Source organism: Toxotes jaculatrix, chromosome 7, assembly GCF_017976425.1.
Source record: "Toxotes jaculatrix isolate fToxJac2 chromosome 7, fToxJac2.pri, whole genome shotgun sequence".
Taxonomy (NCBI): Eukaryota; Metazoa; Chordata; class Actinopteri; family Toxotidae; genus Toxotes; species Toxotes jaculatrix.
In genome coordinates this window covers 24,635,396-24,659,769 of record NC_054400.1, presented here as the reverse complement: position 1 = coordinate 24,659,769, position 24,374 = coordinate 24,635,396, and the positions used below count along the sequence as shown (strand labels likewise).

The window sequence follows — 24,374 nt, the reverse complement described above, 5'->3', positions numbered from 1 at the left end:
CTCCTTAACCCTTTAAAGCCAGCAGACAGTTTATTGAGCCCACAGGAGAGTCCAACTGTCCTTATGCAGAAAGATCCTCCTCTCTAAAAACAAAATCATGCAGAATCGCGAAGACTTATACACAGCTGTAGGAAAGATAGCATTTCCTGTCAGTGTGCACACGATGCTACATTACTGTATATGTTAATTTTTTAAGTTAATTAAAAGGTTGTATTCAGTTAATCATATGCATAACAGGGTACAACTGCATAATACCTTATCTGTAAATACTATGACAAACGCAACCAACTAGGCCGCTTGTATAAACCGAGAACTCTCTGAAATAATCTTGTTAACAGACAGAATTTATTTTGATGAACCAGAAGAAACCGGGTTTAGATATTTGCTTCAAAAAAGAAAAGTCTATATGTACAGTAGTGAATACGTCTTTATTTATTAATGCTTATTAAGGCAAAATTAATATTTTTTTTAAAAAAATAAATAAATAATAAAGTAAAAAAATAATGTTGATTATGTTAAAGAAAAATATGGTTACGTAGCTGCTGTGACCTGGAAGTGACTTCAACTAGTTCTTCCTGCATCAAGACCGGCAAGATGGCAGCGGACACGCAGGTTTGTGTGGCTTTTTTTAATAGTACGCTATCCGCTTACCGAGTGATAATTAAGTACTTAGGAAACCAAATACGATGTATGTTGAGTGCCGCTTTATAAACATCCTGGTGTGTTTTGATGTTCAACGAGAAACTCGGGTAAACTTCAGCAATGGCTAGCCAGCAGGCTGTTAGCTTAGTGCTACGTAGCGTAGCCCCCAGTGTGGCTTGATGAGACTGAGCTGCTGCTACAGCCAACGACATCCAGCTCATACTGACAGAGGACGGGGCTCTGAACAGTGGAGGCGGACTGAGCTGTGGATGGTTTCAGGGGCTGTCAGGGGCTTTAACTCACTGTCACTAACTTCAGCTGATATTCATTTCCGAAGATAAACTGACAACCATTTTAGATGACGATGAGTTAACTAAGTTTTGGATCACAATAGGTTAATTGACACGTTGTGAGAACATTTCATATGCTGTACGTAACCCAGCGTGGTAGATGCTGGGATGGACAATATCGCCTTTGCTGAAAATTCCTTTGTCGACCACCAGTTGATTTAAAAACAAGGGCCTCACTGTTGACTGGCACGTACTGGTTCTGCAGTGTTTTATTGAATAAAAGCTAAATACATAAAAAACTCTTCCACTAAGAAACATTTTCCTCCTTTCTCACTCTTTGATGGAATCTCTTTCTTATCCAAAACAATTTCAGACTAAACTAACATGTACGCCTGGTTATAGGATTGCAGCCAAATGTCTTGCAGCTGAATTTAGTCCCCATCTCAGGCAACTTCCTGTTATTTCATCCCTATTTAAATATTAGTAATTAGTAATTAGTTCAGGTTCAATCTATATCTCTGATTAACTATTCCTTCTCTCTGCGCATACATGCAATCACTTGAGAGTTGCTCTCAAATGTTACTTTTACACTTGGTTGGGAGGAAATTACTTGGTAAATGAGTGTTTGTGTTTGTTTACGCGCAGCCATACACTTTTGTACTCCTAAGTTTTGCTTAGGAGCATGATGTAATGTTAATCTTACAAGTTTGATAAATACAGTCCCACAACTTAACATGTAACTAGAGTTGAGAAGATTAGTTGAATTAGGAATTTGTTAGACAGAAAATCAACCGGCTACTTTTGTTGTTTGTTTGGTCCTGCACTGTGGGTTGCACTGAATGTGTCACTGCTGATATTTACTTCACAGTCCTCATACTAAATGTGACTATTATCTCAGGTTTCAGACACGCTGAAGAAATTTGCTGTAAAAGTGACTACAGCCAGTGTGAAAGAGCGCAAAGAGATATTCGAAGAGCTGAAACAGTGTATAAAGGGCAAAGGTGAGGGATTTGTGTTATTTCATTTTCTACACCATGATGTTAGTTGATAGATGCTGTAATGGTTTTTCAAAACACCTCTTTTAGAGTTACCAGAGCCCGCCATCAAAGGACTATGCAAGCTCTTCTGTCTCACGCCACACAGATATCGGTAGGTGTATGTAATCACTTTCACCCACAAGAAAAGTACACTACACTATTAAATACTTTCAAAAAGGCTTTTGTTTCAATGTTTACACTTATTTTCCAGTTGATCAGGTACACCTAGGTAAAAGTGGGCGGGGGGGGGAAATAATATGAACACCTCTTATTATACTGTAATGGATGTGTGTGCTTTTCAGGGATGCTGCATCGCGCAGAGAGCTGCTCTCTGTCATTGCCCAGCTGGCTGACACTCAGCCTGTCATCTTGGTGACCAGCCTCCTCCACTGCCTGCTGAACAGTGGAGTCATCAGCAAAAATGGAGAGCCCAGGTACTGCTCTGAACCACTGTTCATTTTCTACTTTGTAGTTGTACTACTCAGTTATTTTGTGCCTTCACATATTTATAGCTCAAAGCATCGTCAAGCACTGTCAGTATTAGACATCTTTAATATTTCAATCTGTGATTGACAGGCAGGGTAAGCAAGAATTGCATAGTGTCCTGTATATAATTATAATGATATGACAATAAACATTCATACACTATAACAAAGATGTACAATCTTTTTATGGAATAAGAAACAGGATAAACAGAATAAAACAGTATAAAACAAAAAATATGTTTACAATTGGATACAAAGGGAAATAAAAAAGAAATGTTAAAAACAAACAGCTGATTAAATAAAAATAGATGCGTGTCTCTAGGAACCTATCTCTTTTTTCTCTTCCCTTTTTTAATCTTTTCTTACTATATTTCCAGTAAAAGCACAGGCTCTGCTGCCTTTGTGGGCTTGTCTTGGACCTTCCTTTTAGTCCCCACTGTGTTCCCTACCCCAGAGAAAAGAGAAGGACCCATCTGGAAGAAAATGGTCAGTGAAAGTTTCTTTATCATCGATATTAGCATTGTTGTCTTTAACTAATATTGTTTATTATCATGTTGTTGCCTGTCACTCACTCTCTTAGGTGGAGGTCCAGAGCCTTCTTGTGGCCGAGGTGGTGGGTGGAGCCAAGACCATTGCTCAGAAATCAAGTCTCAAGAATCTCAATCACCTCTGGAAGGAAGTGAGTGTTTTACACACTGGCAGTGAAAGACTTACACGTTGATATTGTTGGAGGGAAGGATCTAGCTTGATCATTAGTCTGAATTCCCATCTAGCTGTGCTTCATTCATTCACTTTATTTGAATCACTAAATATGAAGATGTGAGGGTGACGCAGTGGTCTGGAGCCCAGCTAGGGAGGATCTTTTATATGTAGTGAACTACATGTATCTAACACTGTTACATGTATATCCACTGTTCAAGTGGATTGAAATTGTCTGTGTTAAAGATGTTAAATCAAATATGACGTATATGATATTTGAATATGCACTTAACCTAAACTTGATCTGTTCTAAACAACAGTCATGGATCCTAATCTGTGAGCTGGATAGGTCTGACATTTGTTGTCTTTAACAGAACCCTGGACTGGTTGATCAGTACATCAGCACACTGTTGAGTCTGGATCAGAGTCCTACAACTCTGGCTATACTGGGGGTGTGTTTAGACTTCTGCACTACCCAGAAAGAAAAAGCTACAATAGAGAAACACAAGGTGAGTTTTTTTTTTTTTTTTTAATCACTCTTGATTTGTCTCCGTACATGTCTGTCACATGCTACAAAAATAGCAGCAACTTTTAATTTTGTGTGTGTGCTGTTTTTCAGAGTGCCATGTTGGACCTGTACATAAAATCAGTCCTTATGAGCAAGACAAAACCGCAACAGCACATTTTGGACAAAAGTGGCTCCTTACTGCGTCATGTGTCCCACTCTGAATTCAAGGAGCTTCTGCTCCCTACCCTGCAGAAGACGATGCTCCGCAGTCCAGAGAACGCCATACAGAGTGAGTCTTTGAGTTTCTGATGATTGTGTTTCATACTGACCTGATTAATGCATGGACAGCTCATATGGTGGATTAAAACATTGTCTGGTCCCTTTCCAGCTATTTCCTGCCTGCTGTCCGCTGTGACTCTCGACCTCAGTCAGTATGCCATGGATATCGGAAAGGCCATAGCAAGTAAGGTCTTAATGGATGCTAATTTAGTTTTGTAGTTACTTTGTGGAATGCTGTTTTGAAATGTTGTCTTTGTGTAAATAGTTATTATAAGGGTATAACTTGCTGCAAGGAAAATAACAATGACTGAGAGTCTTTGTACTTCATTTAGCATAATTTTGAATACTTATATAATACTGTGTTTCAGGCCAGCTGAAAGCCAACAATACCCAGCTGATGGAGGAGGCAGTCCAGGCCATGCAGAACCTGGCCCAGCAGTGCAGTGACCCCACTGCAGTGCAGGACATCGCCACACACCTCTTCAAGATCCTTGGAGGTAAAGTCAGCAGTTACTCGTTAGAATGACATAGTGTCTTAATCACGGTTTGGTTTGGTTTAGCTCACCTGAAGCATAATTCTTGTTGGCAGGATCGGAGGGAAAGCTCACGGTTGTTGCCCAGAAGATGAGTGTGTTGTCAGGTAAGAGGCCTTGCAGACACTTAAAATTATGATCTATCCATGGAATAGAAATGCAAACAAATATTTTTTCAGTCTGAGAATGTTCATCTTGTTGTTGTAGGGATTGCCAGCTGCAGCCATCATGCTGTGTCAGGAACCTCGAGCCAGACCCTCAGCTCTGCAGTCACTGTGATGTTCATCCCTTATTTACAGCAAGAAGGTATCGCTGCTCTGCCTTTTCTTCCTCTCTTTCCCGTCAGAATCATACTCAGATTCACTAGGGAGACAAGAGGTTAAGAGCCCATAAAGCAGTTTTATGACTTGGGCCTGGAAATTCTTAGCAGGGTCACAGTGTAATGTTTCAGTCTAGTACTAACTTTTATCTGTTTGATTCAGTTCACGAGGGAACCTTGGTGCATGCAGTGTCTGTGCTCTCCCAGTGGAGTAGTCGCCTCACAGTAGAAGTTCCCAGCGCTCTCTTGGATTGGTTGAAGAAAGCTTTCACCCTCAAGACCTCCACCTCTCTGGTTCGACACGCCTACCTTCAGGCCATGCTGGGGGCCTTTAAAGGTCAGTCACACAAGGGACATGATGCCACAATTTCCAGATCCACTAACTGAAGTTAAACCACTTATAACGTTTCGTGTCTCTGGTGTTTAGGTGACACTCTGGCCCAGGCCTCAGACCTCATGTCTTTGCTTCTCCAAACGGTGGAGAAGGCTGTGGCACAAAACTCTCAGCACGCTCTGCTTGCTGAAGGTGTGGCAGCTTCTGTGCTTTTGAGTCGACTGGCTCTGCTGGAGACACAGACAGGTCAGGCCCTCATTCCAACAACTGCTTTTTCTTATTTATCGAGACTGGTGGAGAACTTGTAGCACACAAGGATGAGAAGTGATAAGGATTTTTGTCTCCCTGCAGAGGCTAAATTCACCAGCTTCTGGAATGTGGTCTTAGATGAGAAGAAGCCACTGTTCACCACAGAGAAGTTCCTCTCCCAGGCCAGTGAGGAAAGTAAGGGGATTTTTCCTTTCTAGCATCATTCCAGAGGCTTGTGAGTGATCTGAAATATCATGAAATGACATTTCAGACATAAATTGGTGGCTGTTTTTTGTCTGTTGAACTCTATTTAGCACTGATCACAGTGCTGCAGCTCTGTGAAAGGCTCTTCCTGGACCATGCCCACAGACTTAACACCAGCAAATCACAGTGAGTCTGTCCTTCGCTTAATCTGTACACACCTTTTTCCTTTTTCTTTTGTTGCTAACTACTTTAACTCCTCCTCCAAAGCAACCTTAACTGGATGCTGATATCAAAACAGATAACGAATTACAATATATTATAACACAGTTGAAATATGCGTAATGTCTGAGTCTTCATAGAAGAAGGTATACTTGTTGAAAGAGATCTATTCTGCTTTTTTTTAATGCAGACTATACATTTATTACACATTCATCTAATTCCCCTTAATCCTGTAGTTCTTTAATCACTACTTAATATTTGTTGCATGTCACTGTCTTCTGTAGGATGTATCATCATGCCACAGTTGCAGTGTTGCTGTCTCGGAGCTGGCGTGTAAGGAAGAGGGCACAGCAGACAATCAAGAAGCTGCTCTCCTCTCTGGGTGGATCTAGTCTTGCCCGTGGCCTTCTGGGAGAACTCTGTGTGGTCATCAACAAACACAAGGTACACACTAACTATACACATTTAAAAATAATGTAGTTGATGTTCATCTACTGAAAGACAGTATCATATTGTACTTTGGTACAGGTCCAGCCTCCAGGGCCGTCTGATAAGTTTCCTATAATCTGTTTTGTGAATATATATATATATATACAACCACTTCAGTTTATAAGTGAAAGAATGACTTGTCTCAGCCTGGTTGTGACTGATCTTATGTTGGAAACTGTCAGGTTTTACCTCAGGATGTCCTGGTGTCAGAGTCAGGAGAGCTGACTGAGCTGGGTCGCAGCTACGTTCCCCCTCGTGTCCTGCTGGACGCGCTGTGTGTTGTTTGCTCCTCTGCCAGCCAATGGGGTGACCCCGCCGAAGCAGAGAGTTTGGCCATGGAGATCCTCATAGTCACTCATCATCCATCCATAGGTACAGGAATGAGTTGCTCTGCAGAATCAGTCTGCTGCCTACTTCTTTACCACAGTCATATTAACTCCTGCCATCTTGGTACAGGGTTTTGTGATTTAATGACACTGTGATAGTGTATGGGTGTTCTGTCCTATACTTGACATTTCATCAACTACATGTATATCTGTTTCAGTTGAAGCTCGCCGTGGCCTCTGGCCTGTTCTGCTCTCCTCCATGAACATAAAAGCAGAAGAATTTATAGAAAAGAATCTGGAGTCTATTCTGCCACATCTACTGGAGGTTAACGCCGACAACCAGGTCTGACAGTAACGCACACGTCCTTTTACTGCATCTGCATGAGATTTATACACACAAGAACACTAAAGTGCACTTAACTGATAACTGTAAAGAAACTAAGGCGATTGAAGGATGTATAAACAGTCTACATGCTGTTTGCAGGTTGTAGAATTGTGCATAATATCTTACAAGACATTGGTTATTGATTCTTGCGAATTTTACATGATACCAGGATGTTGATTGGTCACGTTCTTCTCCCCAGGCGGTGAAAAATGCTGTCGGTGCCCTCTCCAGCCTGTCGCCCAACAAGTTGTTACCACGGGTAATCAGTCATGTCACCGAGGGGCTTTCCCGACCCGCTCTGCTCCAGGTCACCAGGGAGGAGTACGCCATCATGCTGACACCTGAGGGACAGCTGTACGACAACAGCATCATCCAGAGGTAACACACAGTCTCCTGCCACTGTTGATTTCCAACCTCAACAGCAGTCTTCATAGTTTTCTGTTGTCTACCTGGCATTTCTTCGGTCCTTGTCTTACACCTCTGTACTTTCTGCAGTGCCCAGAAGGAAAGCACCAAGAAAGTCAACATGAAGAGAGAGAATAAGGCTTACTCCTACAAGGAACAGATCATTGAATTGGAGTTACAGGAGGTAAAGTTCACTTACTACCAACGGTGTTCTTCAGTGGTGTGAAAGTCTGGGACACCTTTTGATTTCTCTGGGACACCTTTTGATCTTACAGGAGCTTAAGAAGAAGAAGGGCATCAAAGAGGAAGTACAGCTTACCAGCAAACAGAAGGAAATGATGCAGATCCAGCTTGAAAAGGAGGCCTCTATTCGGAAGAGGCTTCAAGGGGTATGGAACCAAGTGTAAACTAAAGACAGAAATAACTTCTCTAATGCTTGCCTGAAACACGGCTCTCTAAACTTACTCTTGTTGACCTGTGGCTTACCTTCCTGTCACCAGCTGGATGTGGAGTTGCGGAGTGTGGTGGGTCTGCTGGAAGCTGCTTTGAAAGCGAGACCAGCTCAGATCACCAGGGAGCTCCCTGCTGTAGTGCAGGTCCTATTGCCCCTGCTACACTCCCCTCTGGCTGCTCCGCTCATTCAGCAGGTCTTCTTGGACATCGGAGTGTGCCTTATGCCCAAGCACCTTCACTCTCTAGGTACATGGCCTATCTTAGTATTGTATTGTACTGATAGCTTTGTCTCTGTCTCTCAAGTCAATATCATCCTTTCCTTTTTCCCCTCCAGCTGTGCTTGTGGGTCATGTGACTTTGCGGTTGCTGAAGCCAGAATGTGTTCTGGACGAGGCCTGGGGACACGAGGACCTGGACACAGCAGCCCACCGTACTGTACTGCTGCTGCACAACCACACTGTCCCACAGAGAGAGAGCAAGACTGGTGGTGAGCACAGTCACAGACACCTCAGAGACAGCTACATGTCCGTCCATTTTCTTTACCACTTGATCCTATGGGGGAGCTGGAGCTGAGCCATCAGACAAGGGGCGAGAGGATTGGTGGATTGGTTGCCAGTTGGTCGCAGGGCCCCACACACACACACCAAGGGCAATTTTTTGGGATTGTGGGAGGAAACCCACACAGGCATAGAAGAGCCCAGAGCCAGGAACCCTCTTGCTGTGAGGCGACAGTGCTAACCACCCGCACCACTGTGCTGCCCACAACTGCATATTATCAGCACATAGTCAGACAATGACAATGTGTAAATGTACATTGTTTGTGCAGAAGACGTATCACCCATATCCAAACAATTTGTCCTGAAAGGTCACCTCGTTTGATTCAGTGCTGGAATAGTCACTGCTCTCTTGTTTCTTTGTGTTGTCCTTGTACTTTTAGATGTGGCTCCTCTGTCCGCACCAGCTTTCTCCTTCTGCTTCCCTCTCCTCAACGCCATGCTCAGGGAGTCTTCAGGCAGCACCGAGGAGACAGAGAACATGATGACCAGGACTTTGCAAGTCATCTACGAACACTCCCAGCTTCGTGCCGACACAGACAGTGATGATGTTGTAGATGAGGTAAAGACGAGCATCTCCCTTGTGTTTTCTGTGACCTGCACAGGAGGATGGTTGGGAAATATATTATTGTTAGTAAAATTGATTGATTTACTAACCAGTCATCCACACAGCAGTCTTCTGTGTTCGCTCGCCTGATTCATAGCTGCTCAGTAGAGGCATAGGTCTGTGAAAAAAAAATATTGTAAAGCTAATTGAGACAGCTTTATGGGACAGTACTTCTACTTATTTTGTAGTTTAATGGATTTCCATGCTGTTTCATTTTCTTGTCTCAGAATGGCCCTGAGCTGCTTCCACGTGTCAGCATGCTGCTGCTTCTGACCAGAGTTATTTCCACAGCCACCCCAAGACTCCAGGTAAACAAGTGATTTTATAGACAGTTGAAATTCATTTAAAATTCAGACATCTACTCTTTGTCGTCGTTGTTGGCCTGATCTAGTTCCTAGTTTCCATCCTAGCTGTACCATTGTATGTGACTCATTTGCTATATAAGTGTTGGCGATTTTTTTTTTCTATTTCAGTTCTATTTTTCTCTCTTCCACCGTTTTCTGTGTCCTGTTGAAACAGTCTAAAATAGCCACATGGATGACAGAGTTGCTGCTCAGCCCTAAGATGTGAGACTTTTCACGCTCTGTGTTTCAGGTGTTGGCGTCTCAGTGCCTGACAGCTCTGTGTGCCAGTGCTGGAGGAGGAGAGGGCTGCACCGTAGCAGAGCCGTCAGAGATAGATGTTCTTCTCAGTGCCCTGCTGTCGCCCTGCTTTTCTGTCCGGGATGCTGCCCTCAGGGTGAGCTTTGGATCAGTTCATTTTAATATTTGTTGAAGATGGCCTATCCCACTGAAGAGTAAACAGGGGTATTACAGACAAAATGTTTCTTGGTTTTCAGGCGATTAAAAAAAAAATATATATATATTTTATGAGCTCAAAAATGAGTTTTAATAAACCTAGAGAGGAAAATTGTTTTAGACCATAGTTGGAAGGACTGTTGAACATATATAAAGGTAACCCTTTAACAAATTATATGTCCCATGTATATGTACATGACCCAGTCTGTGTGTGAATATTAACACCCTGTCTCTTTGTGCTCAGGGATTGTTGGAGATGGAGTTTGCCCTGCCCACAGACAGCACAGAGGCCAGTGGGATGAGTTTGCTGCGCAGGCTTTGGGTTGCCAGGTTTGATGTTGAGGAGGAGGGACGAGCCTTGGCTGAAAAGTATGTAAAGTGGGATTTCTTGCTTCTTTCTTCTTCTTGCTGTAGGCTCATTTTATACCGAACAGCAACCGTGCTATTCTTTCTCTCTCGTCCTTCCTCTTCAGACTCTGGGACTCTCTGGGTCTGGAGTTGGTCCCTGACCTCTGCTCCCTGCTGATTGGAGATGTCACCCACCACGAGGAAGCTGTCCGCTCTGCCGCAGCCGAGGCTCTGTCGAGTGCCGTGTCTGAGTACAGAGACCAGTCTGCTACAGTGCTGGGCCAGCTGACTGAGCTCTACCATCAGAAACTCTATGTGAGACCATGAGCTTTGGCCAGATCACATGATTACTCCTATAGCTCTGTCTACTGCTAGTAAACGACTTTGACCTCAGAAACCGAAGTGTGATATTTTGGTATTTTTTGTTTTTAAAGAGACCACCTCCTGTGCTGGATGCCTTGGGCAGAGTCATCTCTGAAGCTCCACCTGACCAATGGGAGGCCAGGTAAGTCTCTGTGTTTAGCAAATTTATATCAGATATTATCGTGAAAGCTAATCCCATTATTATCAGAGAGTATTAGACGCCAATCAAATTTAAAATGCTCCTTCTTGTGCACTGATCTCTTGTCACACACATTTCTTTGTCAGGTGCGGCATCGCTCTGGCTCTGAACAAGCTGTCCCAGTACCTGGATGAATCTCAGGTCACCCCTCTCTTCCTCTTCTTTGTTCCTGATGCTCTGAACGACCGCCACACTGAGGTGCGCCGTTGCATGCTGGACGCTGCCCTCTCAGCACTCAACACACACGGAAAGGTACGGCTCACTTCTTTTTCCAGCTACGTTTTAAACACGCTGATAGGTTTCAAACATACGCTTTGATATGACCATTTATGTCTTACACTGTACTCTATGTCCCCGCTTTTTGTAACAGGATAACGTGAGCTCCCTGCTGCCAGTGTTTGAGGAGTTTCTTAAGAACGCCCCCCAGGATGCCAGCTATGACTCTGTCCGTCAGAGTGTGGTTATTCTCATGGGCTCCTTGGCCAAACATCTGGACAAAAATGACCCCAAGGTCAAACCCATCGTGGCCAAGCTCATCACTGCGCTCTCTACACCTTCACAGCAGGTAAGCAACTCGTCCTGCTTCCTTAGTCACCCTCTATTGTTCATCATTCACCATCCAAAATTTGATTTATTATAGTTTATTAGCCTTTTCATACAGCTCTCACTTTGCTGCCAATCACATTACTGCCCATCGTCTGGATAAGTAAGAAAAATTCACCACCTTATCTCATTTGTTTTGTCGTCCCTCATCAGGTCCAAGAGTCTGTGGCAAGCTGTTTACCTCCTTTAGTCCCTGCCATCAAGGAGGACGCTGCAGGGATTGTAAGAAACCTGTTGCAGCTGCTGCTGGAAAGTGACAAGTATGCAGAGAGGAAGGGAGCAGCTTATGGACTGGCTGGCCTGGTTAAAGGTCTCGGCATCCTGGCACTCAAACAACAGGACATTATGACCACACTGACCGATGCCATCCAGGATAAGAAAAACTTCAGACGGAGGGAAGGTCAGCGATGATTATCCAATCACTGAACTGTTTGTTTATGCAGATACTGTGTTTGTCAGACTACATCATCTACATTGTATCTACCACACAGCTACCAAAAGCCACCATACTGGCATTCAAAACTTCAGTATTATATGAAAAAAAAAGAAGAAGCTGCTCACCATCTGTTTGTCTCTTGCAGGAGCTCTGTTTGCCTTTGAGATGCTTTGTAACATGTTGGGGAAGCTGTTTGAGCCGTATGTGGTCCATGTGCTGCCACATCTCCTGCTCTGCTTTGGAGATGGAAACCAGTATGTCAGAGAGGTGAGCGGGCAGATCATATCCTGAGTGCATTGTCTGTTCTGCATTGATATCTCAGTTTCTGCTCAGATAAGTTGATCCCTGTCTAAAGACGTTTTTACCCCCTGGTCCCAGGCTGCAGATGACTGCGCCAAGGCTGTGATGAGGAACCTGAGTGCCCATGGGGTGAAGCTGGTCCTCCCCTCCTTGCTGGTGGCCCTGGAGGAGGAGTCCTGGAGAACTAAAGCAGGTAAGGGGGTCTTACATACACACAAAATGTAATCAGTCACAATAAAAATGAGTTTACCAGTCATACAGTAGCTTTTTGTGAATGAACCCCCCCCCCCCCCCCCCCCCCCCCTCTCTCTCTGTCCTCCAGGCTCAGTGGAGTTACTGGGTGCCATGGCTTACTGTGCACCCAAGCAGCTGTCCTCCTGTCTGCCCAGCATTGTGCCCAAGCTGACCGAGGTCCTGACCGACTCTCATGTGAAGGTGCAAAAGGCCGGCCAGCAGGCGCTCCGACAGATTGGCTCTGTCATCCGCAACCCTGAAATTCTGGGTAAGGGACTGAATGACATGGGACAGAGCTGCTTTCACCTTCTATGTGCATCTACATTCATAGATTTTGATGTTGCCAATCAGAAAAGTTAGTGAGCAGCTCAGAAATTCTGCCAGAAAAATATTTATCCAATGCCAGACATGAATAAAGAAATTAGAATTACAGTTATATAAACAATGCAACATGATGCTTGCAATCACAGAATATGTTTAAGGATTGTTTTTTGTTTACCACTGATGTTTAGTGCACTGGTATTTTAACAGTGATGTCATTGTTACTCTTTCAGCCATCACTCCCATCCTGCTGGACGCTCTGACTGATCCGTCCAGGAAGACCCAGACGTGCCTGCAGACGCTGCTGGACACCAAGTTTGTGCACTTCATCGACGCCGCCTCTCTCGCCCTCATCATGCCCATCGTCCAGAGAGCCTTCCAGGATCGCTCCACTGACACTCGCAAGATGGCCGCTCAGATCATTGGCAACATGTACTCTCTCACTGACCAGAAGGTACACAGCATTAAAGAAATATTGCTGTGAACTAAAACTAAAATTAGTTTTTTACTAATCCCACAAACCAGCGTATTCCGAAGCAGTTTGTTTATGGTGTGATATGTATGATTGTTTGTAGGATCTGTCACCCTACCTGCCCAGTGTTATTCCTGGACTGAAGGCCTCTTTGTTGGACCCTGTGCCTGAGGTGAAACATTTCAGGCTATGTGCAGCCTATATTAAAAAAAAAAACGTACTTTTAAACTACTTTTAGTCCAGATTTCTAAATTTAAAGTCTTTTCATCTGCACAAGTTGTACAAGCAGTAGCTGCAGCTGCTCGTCTTCTTCTTCTGTCCAGGTACGTACTGTCTCAGCCAAGGCCTTGGGTGCCATGGTGAAGGGGATGGGTGAGTCCTGCTTTGACGACCTGCTGCCGTGGCTCATGGAAACACTGGCCTCTGAACAGAGCTCTGTAGATCGCTCTGGAGCTGCACAAGGTTGGTTCTTCTCCACTCTTTCCCTGTGTTGTGGGAGATTTGTACCTAATATCATTCAACAACTGAATGATTTGTGCGTTGATGTCCTCAGGTCTGGCTGAGGTGATGGCTGGACTGGGTGTGGAGAAACTGGACAAGCTGATGCCAGATGTGGTGCAAACAGCCAGCAAGATTGACATTGCTTCCCATGTCAGAGATGGCTACATCATGATGTTCATCTACCTGCCCCTCACCTTTGGAGACAAGTTTACTCCGTATGTTGGGCCCATCATCCCCTGCATTCTCAAGGTAGTGACTACTCAGTTGTGGACAAGAGTGTTTTTCTTGATTTGCTTTTTTTTTGTCCCTGAGTCTTGACTGTGTATAGTGAGTAGAAAAGAAGTATAGGCAGACATTTTAAATCACTATCCTTTTACTTATCACAATCATTTTAGGGAAGAAAATGATTTGTTGATTGCTGCAATGTAAAAATACAATCAAAAACAAACAGTACAGGATAAAGTATTATTTCTCATGCACAGAGGATCATGAACAGAGATTCTGCACATCTAGTACTTTTGCAATTCATGCAATATAAAGCACAAACAGCTCTTAATTCTCTGTTTTGTCCTCCAGGCTCTGGCTGATGAGAACGAATATGTGAGAGACACGGCACTGCGAGCTGGACAGAGAATCATCAGCATGTACGCAGAGACTGCCATCGCACTGCTGCTTCCTGAGCTGGAACAGGGCCTGTTTGATGACCTGTGGAGAATCAGGTTAGACTGAAATACATGGTAACACGTTAGTGATCAAATAAATGTTAATGTTGTATTGACTGTGGGTCCATGCTGTTGTTGGTTTGCAGGTTCAGCTCTGTGCAGCTGCTTGGAGATCTGTTGTTCCATATCTCAGGAGTAACAGGAAAGATGACCACAGAGACCGCCTCCGAGGATGACAACTTTGGAACAGCTGCATCCAATAAAGTAGGAATGCATTTATTTTAATCAACAAATCCTCTGCAGATTCACTCAGTTAATAAACAGAAGCAAACATTGTCTTTTTGTCATATCTTTACTTGCCACCAAAGCGGTGTTGTGTTGCTGACCTTGGACCTTCTCCCTCCCAGGCTATCATTAGTGCTCTCGGCGCTGAGCGACGTAACCGCGTCCTCTCTGGCCTCTATATGGGCCGTTCAGACACCCAGCTGGTGGTTCGACAGGCTTCCCTCCACGTGTGGAAGATTGTGGTGTCCAACACCCCCAGAACTCTCCGAGAGATCCTCCCAACCCTCTTCAGTCTCCTGCTGGGTTTCCTGGCTTCCACCTGCCCTGACAAGAGAACGGTATCACACCCTCACTTCATAACCCATTGTTTTTATGTTCCCTTGTTGGTGACTGTCAGCATTTGCATTTTCCTGTCACTGTGAACGTACCCGTCCATGGCCTTTTTACTGACGCTGTACGTCCACGTGGTTTTAGATTGCTGCTCGCACACTGGGTGACCTGGTGAGGAAGCTTGGAGAGAAAATTCTCCCTGAGATTATTCCCATCCTGGAGGAGGGTCTGCGCTCCGACAAGAGCGATGAGAGGCAGGGCGTCTGCATCGGCCTCAGTGAGATCATGAAGTCCACCAGCAAAGATGCGGTGAGTCATACAGAGGATCTAACACACATTTCTCTGCCACATACAAGCATGTAGCATCATAGCTAGTGGGGTTGAAGGAAATTAAGAATATAATTACTGACAGCAGAGACCCAGAAATGGTATTAGAATAGTTTTATTCATTAAAAAATCAGGACCCCAGGGTTGCCTCCAAGATTTGTGTTTTACAGATTTCTACAGAAAATGCAGTTCATGGTTAAACCAGGATGTTTGCACCGAAAAGGGTATTTTATAAGATCTGTCAAGACATGAGTTGTACATTTTTCATGTACAACACAGAACAAAACAGCTCAGATGTGCCTTGACAAAACTATGTAAGAATAAGAAAAAAGAATAACATTAACTCCATCCCCAGTCCTACGAGCAGGAAAGGCAACATCAAATAAATAAAAATAAATACGTAAACAAATAGCAAGGTTACAGGAAGACTGGTTTTGCAGTAGAAAAGGGACAGAGACAGACCGCACCGGTTTGGGAAACCCTTGTAAAATGGAAGACAACAGCATATGTCCAATATGTTCTTAGTAAGGTTGCCAAACTTTATAGAAAGCACCCACTAAGGACTGAAGCACAAGATACACAAGATGTATTCATTGGGAATATGAGTGTGCCACAACTTTTCTGTTGCAGCGACGGTCTTGATCCAAAAGAGCAAAATATTTTTGCCTTGCGGCAAAAGTCAGTAGACTGAATAGCCTCTTGTGTTTGATATTTATAACATGACCATCTGGAAGATGAAGAGGGAGGCACAGAGGGTCTTACTCCATGGGAACACCAAAAATAACACACACTTCTTTCACAATACCAGACCAGTAGCTTTGTAAATTCACACATGACCAGTCTCAGAGTCACACTCACAGCAGAGCACACACACATCTATCTTGTTTTACAATGGACAGTTTTAAACTGTGTAGATTTGGTTCAATAACATATTCCCAAAGCATGGGTCCACACTTCCTGCCACTCTAGGTTGTCAATAGAGATGGCCTATGGCAAATTGCCTAATGGCAAATTGATAGATGTAATAGATAGATGTTTCTGTAAGCCATATCACTGCTGCAGCTGATGAAAGGTAGTAAAGTCTGGCCACTGAATAGATCTCCTAACTTTCATGGTCCCTGGCTGCACCATGTTTCAAAGCCTCAGTCTTGGCAGCTTAGCAGAAAATCTGGGCCATCCAGAGCAGAAGTAAGAGGGGATGTTAACTGAGCACAGCTCTCTATATGGATGGACCTCCAGGCTCTGATTGCTCTCAGAGTAATAGGGTTAGTACAGAGGCCCAAACTGAGGCTGGGTCACATTTGAGTCAGTCTGCTATCACCTGAGGGTCTGCTGCCAACAGACAGTCTCACATCTGGTACATCTGAGCCCCCGTCAGAGTCAGCCATTTGGAGTTTTGCCATCTTCAGTCAGGACTTTGCTCCAGATAAAGGAGCTGAGCCAGCCTTGGAACACTTTGATAACCCTGTTTAGATAACAAAACAGGGATCATTTGCAGTGGGTAGAGAAGTCTGGGCAGGATGTTCATTGTAATGAAAGCTGTCCTTTCCAGCCAAGAAAGAGGTTAGTGGCCCTAGTGATCTAAATCTGCTTTTATGGCATCCAGAAGAGGAGGGAAATCAGCCATTAACATCTGACCCAGTGTTAAATTTAGCTACTGGTGATGGTTTCATTTTAGTCTCAGTCTTGTGATGAAAATCTGTATTAGTTTAAGTCAAATTTTAGTCAGTTTTCATTAGTGACATGTTGCTGGTGAGACTGACTCACTGTGTCTGTTTGAACAGAACCACTCTCTCTAATCTTCACTCACCTCACCCAGTTGACCAAGTTATCACCCATGCCAAATTTCTCTAGGGAATAAAACTAATAAGAGCAGTGGTCTTGGTCAAATGCCTTTTTAGCATCAAGAGAAGGCCCAAGGGCAGGGTAGCCGAATGATATCAAGGAGCCTCTCATGTTGTATGTCCTCTCTCTCCTGACATTTTCTGATTCTGTCTCTTCTGTCACTATCCAACAAAGGCAAAATGATGAGAACCCAACTTTTTAAACAGAAATGAGGAGCCTTTTGGGTTTTTTACCTTCTTTCACTGGTCATCATATCAGTGTGAAAACCAGTTGCCTTTCAGTTCACAATCTAAATTAAAATAACAACTAAAAAATAATTTTAAAACAGAGAAAGCTTAGGCCAGGAGTGTGAGAACTATAGTACACATGAATTAACCTGATGGTGTTTTTACTGCAGGTGCTGGTCTTCTCTGAGTCCCTGGTCCCTACAGTCAGGAAGGCTCTCTGTGACCCCCTGGAGGAGGTTCGAGAGGCTGCCGCCAAAACCTTTGAGCAGCTCCATGCAACCATCGGTCACCAGGCGCTGGATGACATCCTGCCTACCCTGCTCAAACAGCTGGTGAGGGAGCGAGGACACAAACACAGTCTAAAATCTAATTAGCCTTAAAGAGTTATTAGTCTGTCCTACAATACACTGAATGTCTTTTCCCAGGATGACGAGGAGACAGCTGAGTTTGCGTTGGATGGTCTGAAGCAAGTCATGGCGGTGAAGAGTCGCTCTGTCCTGCCTTACTTGGTTCCAAAGGTAACGTTCAGAGTCAGGTCTACCTTTTATAGTCCACACTGTGTGAGTTTGACTGACTAAAGCTGATGTCCTCGCTCATTGTACCAGCTGACTGCTCCTCCTGTGAACACCCGTGTTCTCGCCTTCCTGTCCGCCGTGGCTGGAGATGCTCTGACACGCCATCTAGGGGTCATCCTGCCTGCTCTACTCTCCTCCCTCAAAGGAAAACTGGGAACAGAGGATGAAGCACAGGTACTATATAATATCTACTGCTGTTGTTGTGCCTGAGCCTTTCATTTTCTCCTCATGCTCACAACTAACAACAAGCCTCATGAATGATTTTTGCCTCAGGAGCTGTGCAGCTGCCAAACAGTGATCCTCTCAGTGGAAGATGAAGTGGGCCAGCGCATCATCATCGAGGACCTGCTGGAGGCCACACGCGGTGCTGACCCTGGCCTCAGACAGGCCGCCGTCACCATCCTCAATGCCTATTTTGCTCGTACCCGCTTGGACTACAGTTCCCATACACGCACCTTGCTGTCAGGCCTCATCCGCCTTCTCAATGACTCCAACCCAGAGGTCCTGTCTCAGAGCTGGGATACCATCAACTCCATCACCAAGGTGAGTTAAAATGACAGTGAAAGTAAATAAACACAAATGTTTCTTTACGTTGACGTATAGGTACCATAGGTTCACTATTTATATTTGCAAACTATGGTGCACAGTAAGCAGAGTTTACCCAGTTTTGTTTCTTATTGTTCTGTAGAAGCTGGATGCAAGCAGCCAGCTGGCTCTAATCGATGACCTGCACCGAGACATTAGATCAGCAGCTGCAGATGTGAAGGGTCAGCACCTGCCTGGTTTCTGTCTGCCCAAGAAGGTAAGAAGGCGCCTCCTGACACAATAAACACTTGCACCTTAACACACCATGGTGACTTCATTGTTGTATTTATAACTTTTACCACACCCCTTTATCTTCTTTAGCCCTGGTGTTGGGCAAATGACTACAGCTTTGCTCTGACACTCCTGTGAACAATATTCTGGATCCCATATGTCACATACACACGTCACATACACTACCAGTTAAAAGTTTCAGAACATTTGTGGGAGAAAGAACGCCACGGGTGGGTTTGGTTGCTGGAAGCGTTTCCATTGGTCTGTTGAGTTATGCAACATCGGTTCTTTCAGACTGAGAATTCTCAGGGAGCATGATTAGTAACACACCTGATCAACAAAATTTCTTTTAATAATTCATTGATTAAGTTCCTTAAAAAACTTTGAAAGCTTTACTGTTCCTAAAATTCACTAGTATTTGCCACATAGATATGAGCAAATAGTTGCTGCTACTCTTTGGTTTATATCTTTGTAAGTTAATATCTTGACTGTCACCTTGGGCTCTGGGAAATCATAATGATGTTTTTCACAGTTTTCTGACACATTATAGACTAATTAAGCAGATAATAGAAAAACATTAATGGACACATTGATCAATGAAAATAATAGTTTGTTACTATTCCTGATCATATTTTAAGATCTTTACCCTCTTTGTGTCCACAGGGTGTGACCTGTATCCTGCCTGTCCTCAGAGAAGGTGTCCTCACTGGTAGCCCCGAGCAGAAAGAAGAGGCAGCTAAAGCATTAGGAGGGGTCATCAAACTGACCTCTCCTGAGGCACTGCGGCCCTCTGTTGTCAACATCACTGGACCTCTTATTCGTATCTTGGGTGACCGTTTTGCCTGGACAGTGAAGACTGCTCTGCTTGAGACTCTCACCCTGCTCCTGGCAAAGGTCTGTACCTGCATCTCCCTATGGGAAACCAAAAGGACTGATTACTGTTGGAAATACAATCATATCTTTCCTCATACATGGAGAGTCATTGCTGTCATTGGAGTCTTAAGACACCATTTTTGGCTCCAACCTCTGGACTGTGTTCTTCCTCCAGGTGGGCATTGCCCTGAAGCCCTTCCTTCCTCAGCTGCAGACCACCTTCCTGAAGGCCCTGCAGGACTCAAGCCGTGCAGTGAGGCTGAGGGCTGCAGAGGCTCTGGGCCAGCTGGTTTCCATCCACACCAAGGTGGATCCACTCTTCACAGAGCAGCTGTCTGCCATCCGCAACGCTGAGGACTCTGGAGTCAGGTGAGTGCTCTTACAGTAGACAGATGCTGAAAATTGAAATCAGAAGAGACTTTAATCACTTTGCCCTGTCTAACTATTGCTTTAATTTCTCTATTTTTGGAACGTGAATGATTTAGCTATTAATATCACAGACACTCAGACAGACTGTGCATATTAAATCACATTTTAAGTTCCTGTGGGGGAAGGTGGTTGTTGTTGCTTCAATAGTAAACTGTGATTGGATATTGTATAAGTAAAACATAGGAACGTGACAGTGGTTAGATGATACCATCTCCACTGACACTTTTACTTCCTCACAACTCACGCACGCAATGAAGCCCATATCCTGTGAAGAGGGATTGGAAGCAGACACTTCTTCAGTTCAAGGGGTCACAAGCAAAAAAAAAAAAAAAGTTTGTCAACCAGCAGTCTGAAGGATGTGTCTGCTCACCATGGGAACAAAAGTTGCAGATATGACACACAGAGTTAGTGGAAATTTGGGTGGTCTACATAAAGAAGGCCCCTAGCAAAAACAGGCAGACCGATCAGAAACAAATACATCACAAGAGGAACATGTCAGACAGCCCATAAATAACTTGTATGATTTGACATTTGACCCAAAACGTTGTAAAATTCTTAATTAGAGGCCAGTATTATTGGCTGGTATTAGCTTATCATCAGTATAAGGGTATCTGCGTATCTTAGCCGATAACCACAGACATGACAAATACATGTTTGGGTTTATTTAAAATGTGTGTCTGCTTTACATAATTTGTCCACCAGAGAGCACTGACAAATTCATTTTTCAGCAGTCAATCTGAGCAAAGGAATCATGCTTGTTTGGGTTTATATTAAAAAGTAAACTGCCAATATATCTCTATATTTTTTTTTAAGTTTCAAATATTAAAATTATTGTTGTTAAACTATTTTTAACACATAGAGTTGTTGTTCTTACACTTGTGTTTTTTATCTTGTTACAGGGAGACTATGCTCCAAGCCTTAAGGTTTGTCATCCAGGGGGCTGGGTCAAAGGTGGACCCAACCATCCGCAAGAACATCACCACCACACTACTAGGCATGCTGGGACATGATGAGGTATGGCAGGAGGAGCAGATGCCTTGCAGCACCAAATAGAATACTTTTTTTTTCTTTTTCTTTTTTTTAGATCTGTTGTAACATGCCCGTATTTCCACCCCAGGGATCTCTACTGAATACATTAAGTAGTTAGCGATGTAGTAAAGTGTAAGGTGTACAATAAGTGTATAAACAATTAGAAGAGACGTCACAAAGAGCTGCTCAGTGGTGTAGTTTTCTCTGTGATCACAGTAGAAAAACGGAAGTCAGGCAGAGAGGATGTGGTTTTCTAAAAAAGTGGTTTTGAGTCTACATGTTAGTTTGAGAATAAATGCCACTCAAGTTGCCTGTGTCTGGCTGTCTGATTTGTGTGTGTGTGTGTGTGTGTGTGTGTGTGTGTGTGTGTGTGTGTGTGTGTGTGTGTGTGTGTGTGTGTGTGTGTGTGTGTGTGTGTGTGTGTGTAGGATGCAACCCGAATGGCTTCAGCAGGCTGTGTTGGTGAGCTTTGTGCCTTCCTGTCAGAGGAGGAGCTGAAGAATGTGTTACTTCAGCACATCTTAGGTTGGTATATATATATTCAAAGTTATCATCACCTTCAGTTCCCTATATAATAATGTACTGTGTGTGTGTGTGTGTGTATAGTGTTGGGATTGTCACTTTTAATGTCCTCATTGGCCCTAACTGCTAAGTATTTCTTGGTATGCAGACTGAAACTGCTTACTTTCAGTACAAACAGTATTTTTCATGTCAGGTTGTACAGAATATATTTGCCCATTGGATCTCTGTGTGTACGTGCTACCTAATTTTCCGCTGTTCTCTGTTTATCAGAAAAAACAGTGGGAAATGCATGAACTAATTAATTTCTTTTATTGCCTGTAGCGGATGTGTCTGGTGTGGACTGGATGGTGCGTCATGGCCGTAGCTTGGCCCTGGCCATAGCTGTCAAGTCTGCTCCTGAGAAGCTGTGTGGGAAGGAATACTGTGATACTGTAACAGAAACCATTTTGGCCAACGCCACTGCTGACAGGGTGAGGAGAAAGCTTGTGTCTGGCCCTCAGCTCGTTGACAGTTCATTTCTCTCCTCTTTCATGAACAGATACACATAGCTGCAGTGCAGATCCTGCATAAGTCACCTTTAAAGAATTTGACATTTTGCGAAACACGGTTATTCACAAGTTGTGGTTTTATCGGGAGCTATGTGCTGTGACAGTTTATTGGCTGGAGTCTGGAGAGATATTCCAGCCTGTAACCTAACATTAAAGCACAACTTGTTTTTACACAGATTAATCAGATGAGATATAACGTGTTAATTAGCTATAAAGATGCTGGTAGGCAGATTTTTTTTTTTGCCTTTGGACAGAGCCAGGCTGTTTCCCCTGTTTCCAGTCTTTATGCTAAGCTAAGCTAACCAGCACCTGTAGCTGTAGTTTCATACTTTCTGTGACTAAATTAGAGTGGTACCAAACTTCTTCCCAAAGTGAGTGCTGCAGATTACATTTTTTTGATTCTAAATGTATAACCTAACATTCTTAATACAGGTTATGGTCCCATGTCCTCTACTGTACTCTTACTATGTGTTTATAATTCCTGTTCTCATGTTTGTCAGTATATATTGTTTTTCCCCTCCTCTTGCAGATTCCCATCGCCACCAGTGGAATCAGAGCGATGGGATACCTGATGAGGCATCACCTCAGAACAGAGGGAGGCAGCAGTATTTCCCAGCGCATGATCACACAGTTAGTCAAGGTAAAGCCGGAGCCGTTTCATTCAGCTGTATGATCACAGCCTATTGACTTCTCTTTTCTGTCTGTATACATGAGAGGAAGTGAGTGTAAATATGACTTCAAATGAATAACAATGATGTTCCATGTTTGTTGAATGTATAATTATGCAACTGTTTAAGCAGGCACCACAAGAACTAAAAAGGTGATAATCTTCTTCTTCTTCCTCTGCCCCCAAGTGACCACAAAAAATCAATTAGTGCTGATGGAAAAATGTTTTGTTTCATTAAGGCTTGGCGATAAAAAGGACAGTGTGGTTTAGCATTTGTTACTTGATTTTCTCTTCATACTGTAGCAGGGGTTATTTAAAGAATATTCTCCTTTGTCAGTTGTATTTCTCTTTATTACTCTATTAGCAGGTTGATGTTGTTTGTATATTAAGTTTTAAGTCATAGGCTTGAAAGTCCAATAGTAACTGGAGGAGTGTAGAATATATTTGTTAATGGTATTCAACTATCGGTTACAAATTATTAATTTCACACAGCATTCAGTTGTACAGTAAGATCATGATGAGATGATGAGATCTAATGTCAGACTGTTATCAGATATCAGGCAGATGTAAACAAAGACATGAGGCTATAAAAGAGTGTGAATGATGAGTGTCTGCTTTCACAGTGTGTAATAGATGGAGGTTATGATGTCTCATGTCTGTGTCATCACAGTGTCTTCAGAACCAGTCCAGTGACATCAGACTGGTCTCAGAGCGGGTGCTGTGGTGGGTGTTCAAAGACCCGGCTACTCCATCAATGGAGGCCGGTCTCATCAAGCCTCTGCTGAAGAGTCTGCTGGACAACACCAAGGACAAGAACACCAGCGTCAGAGCCCAGAGTGAGCACACCATCGTCAACCTGCTACAGCTCCGCCAGGGAGAGGAAACCATGCAGGTCAGATTATCTTTAGTATAATTTACAGATGAAGATGATGTATATAAGAAAAGACTTTTTCTAAATGTAACTTTTTGCTCTTTCTGTAATTCAGAGTGTTACTGCCATTCTGGACTCTGCAAGTAACGATCTGCTGTCAGAGTGTCACCGCCGGTCTTTGAAGAAAATCGCCAGCTTGCCAGACTCTAATGAAGAGATAGACGACACCATCCTAACATGATGGAGCAGGACTGAGCAATAAGGTGGCATCTGGAGAAATCAACAGAAGCTTGACTGACATGTAAAACAAGTCTCCACTGTATGAGAACCCCAGACACACTCACCACACACACACCCACATTGCCCTTCATGGACCAAGGCTGGGTAGTGCTATGACTGGTTTCCTGCATATTCCCCCAACACATTTCTTTTCATTTTTTTTCTTTTTCACTTTGAATCAATGTTTTAGTGGCCTTTAAGCCCAATTTAAAACTTTCTTCTTTTATTTCAAATTGTGCAGGTTATTCTCCTGTACTGAATTAAATTAGGACAAACACAAGGCCAAATCTTTTTTGATGTTTCTGTGTTTTGCTACTTATTTTACCAAAATGATTTCAAGGATTTAAGACATGAAGCAACATCTTTAACATTTATTTGAACTTTGTGTGTGAGGGTTGTTTTGGGGGGAAAGCAGCCTCTTGTAAGAATAAAAATAATTCTTATGTCAGTGATACGGTTGTAAAAAGGCAATACAAAATAAAAAGATCTTGATTTCAT

At 43.4% G+C, this 24,374-nt stretch overlaps 1 protein-coding gene across 1 annotated transcript; it reads left to right on the top strand.

The window, feature by feature from the left end:
• The first annotated feature begins 585 nt into the window (after positions 1 to 585).
• On the top strand, positions 586 to 24,370 carry gcn1 (GCN1 activator of EIF2AK4). The gene is made up of 57 exons (XM_041043023.1): positions 586 to 612; positions 1,831 to 1,933; positions 2,018 to 2,081; positions 2,272 to 2,403; positions 2,832 to 2,940; positions 3,035 to 3,133; positions 3,528 to 3,662; positions 3,773 to 3,950; positions 4,050 to 4,124; positions 4,309 to 4,437; positions 4,530 to 4,580; positions 4,681 to 4,779; positions 4,956 to 5,129; positions 5,220 to 5,372; positions 5,478 to 5,570; positions 5,690 to 5,765; positions 6,083 to 6,242; positions 6,470 to 6,659; positions 6,832 to 6,956; positions 7,198 to 7,376; positions 7,494 to 7,587; positions 7,679 to 7,792; positions 7,904 to 8,102; positions 8,191 to 8,343; positions 8,794 to 8,972; positions 9,245 to 9,325; positions 9,612 to 9,755; positions 10,059 to 10,183; positions 10,288 to 10,477; positions 10,597 to 10,667; positions 10,811 to 10,976; positions 11,095 to 11,289; positions 11,481 to 11,727; positions 11,909 to 12,030; positions 12,142 to 12,256; positions 12,386 to 12,565; positions 12,852 to 13,072; positions 13,194 to 13,262; positions 13,414 to 13,552; positions 13,644 to 13,840; positions 14,168 to 14,310; positions 14,400 to 14,517; positions 14,661 to 14,876; positions 15,013 to 15,177; positions 17,438 to 17,599; positions 17,693 to 17,785; positions 17,873 to 18,016; positions 18,116 to 18,385; positions 18,531 to 18,644; positions 19,322 to 19,552; positions 19,707 to 19,900; positions 20,860 to 20,974; positions 21,418 to 21,514; positions 21,833 to 21,981; positions 22,589 to 22,699; positions 23,397 to 23,618; positions 23,713 to 24,370. The coding sequence occupies exons 1-57, from the start codon at positions 595 to 597 to the stop codon at positions 23,836 to 23,838; spliced, it is 8,013 nt and encodes a 2,670-aa protein (XP_040898957.1). The 5' UTR covers positions 586 to 594; the 3' UTR covers positions 23,839 to 24,370.
• Positions 24,371 to 24,374: the final 4 nt, after the last annotated feature.

Coding starts and splice junctions, on each gene's coding strand:
- gcn1 (XM_041043023.1), top strand. Junction 9,326..9,611: donor CAGCCACCCCAAGACTCCAG/GTAAACAAGTGA, acceptor TCTGTGTTTCAG/GTGTTGGCGTCTCAGTGCCT. Junction 10,184..10,287: donor GGACGAGCCTTGGCTGAAAA/GTATGTAAAGTG, acceptor CTTCCTCTTCAG/ACTCTGGGACTCTCTGGGTC.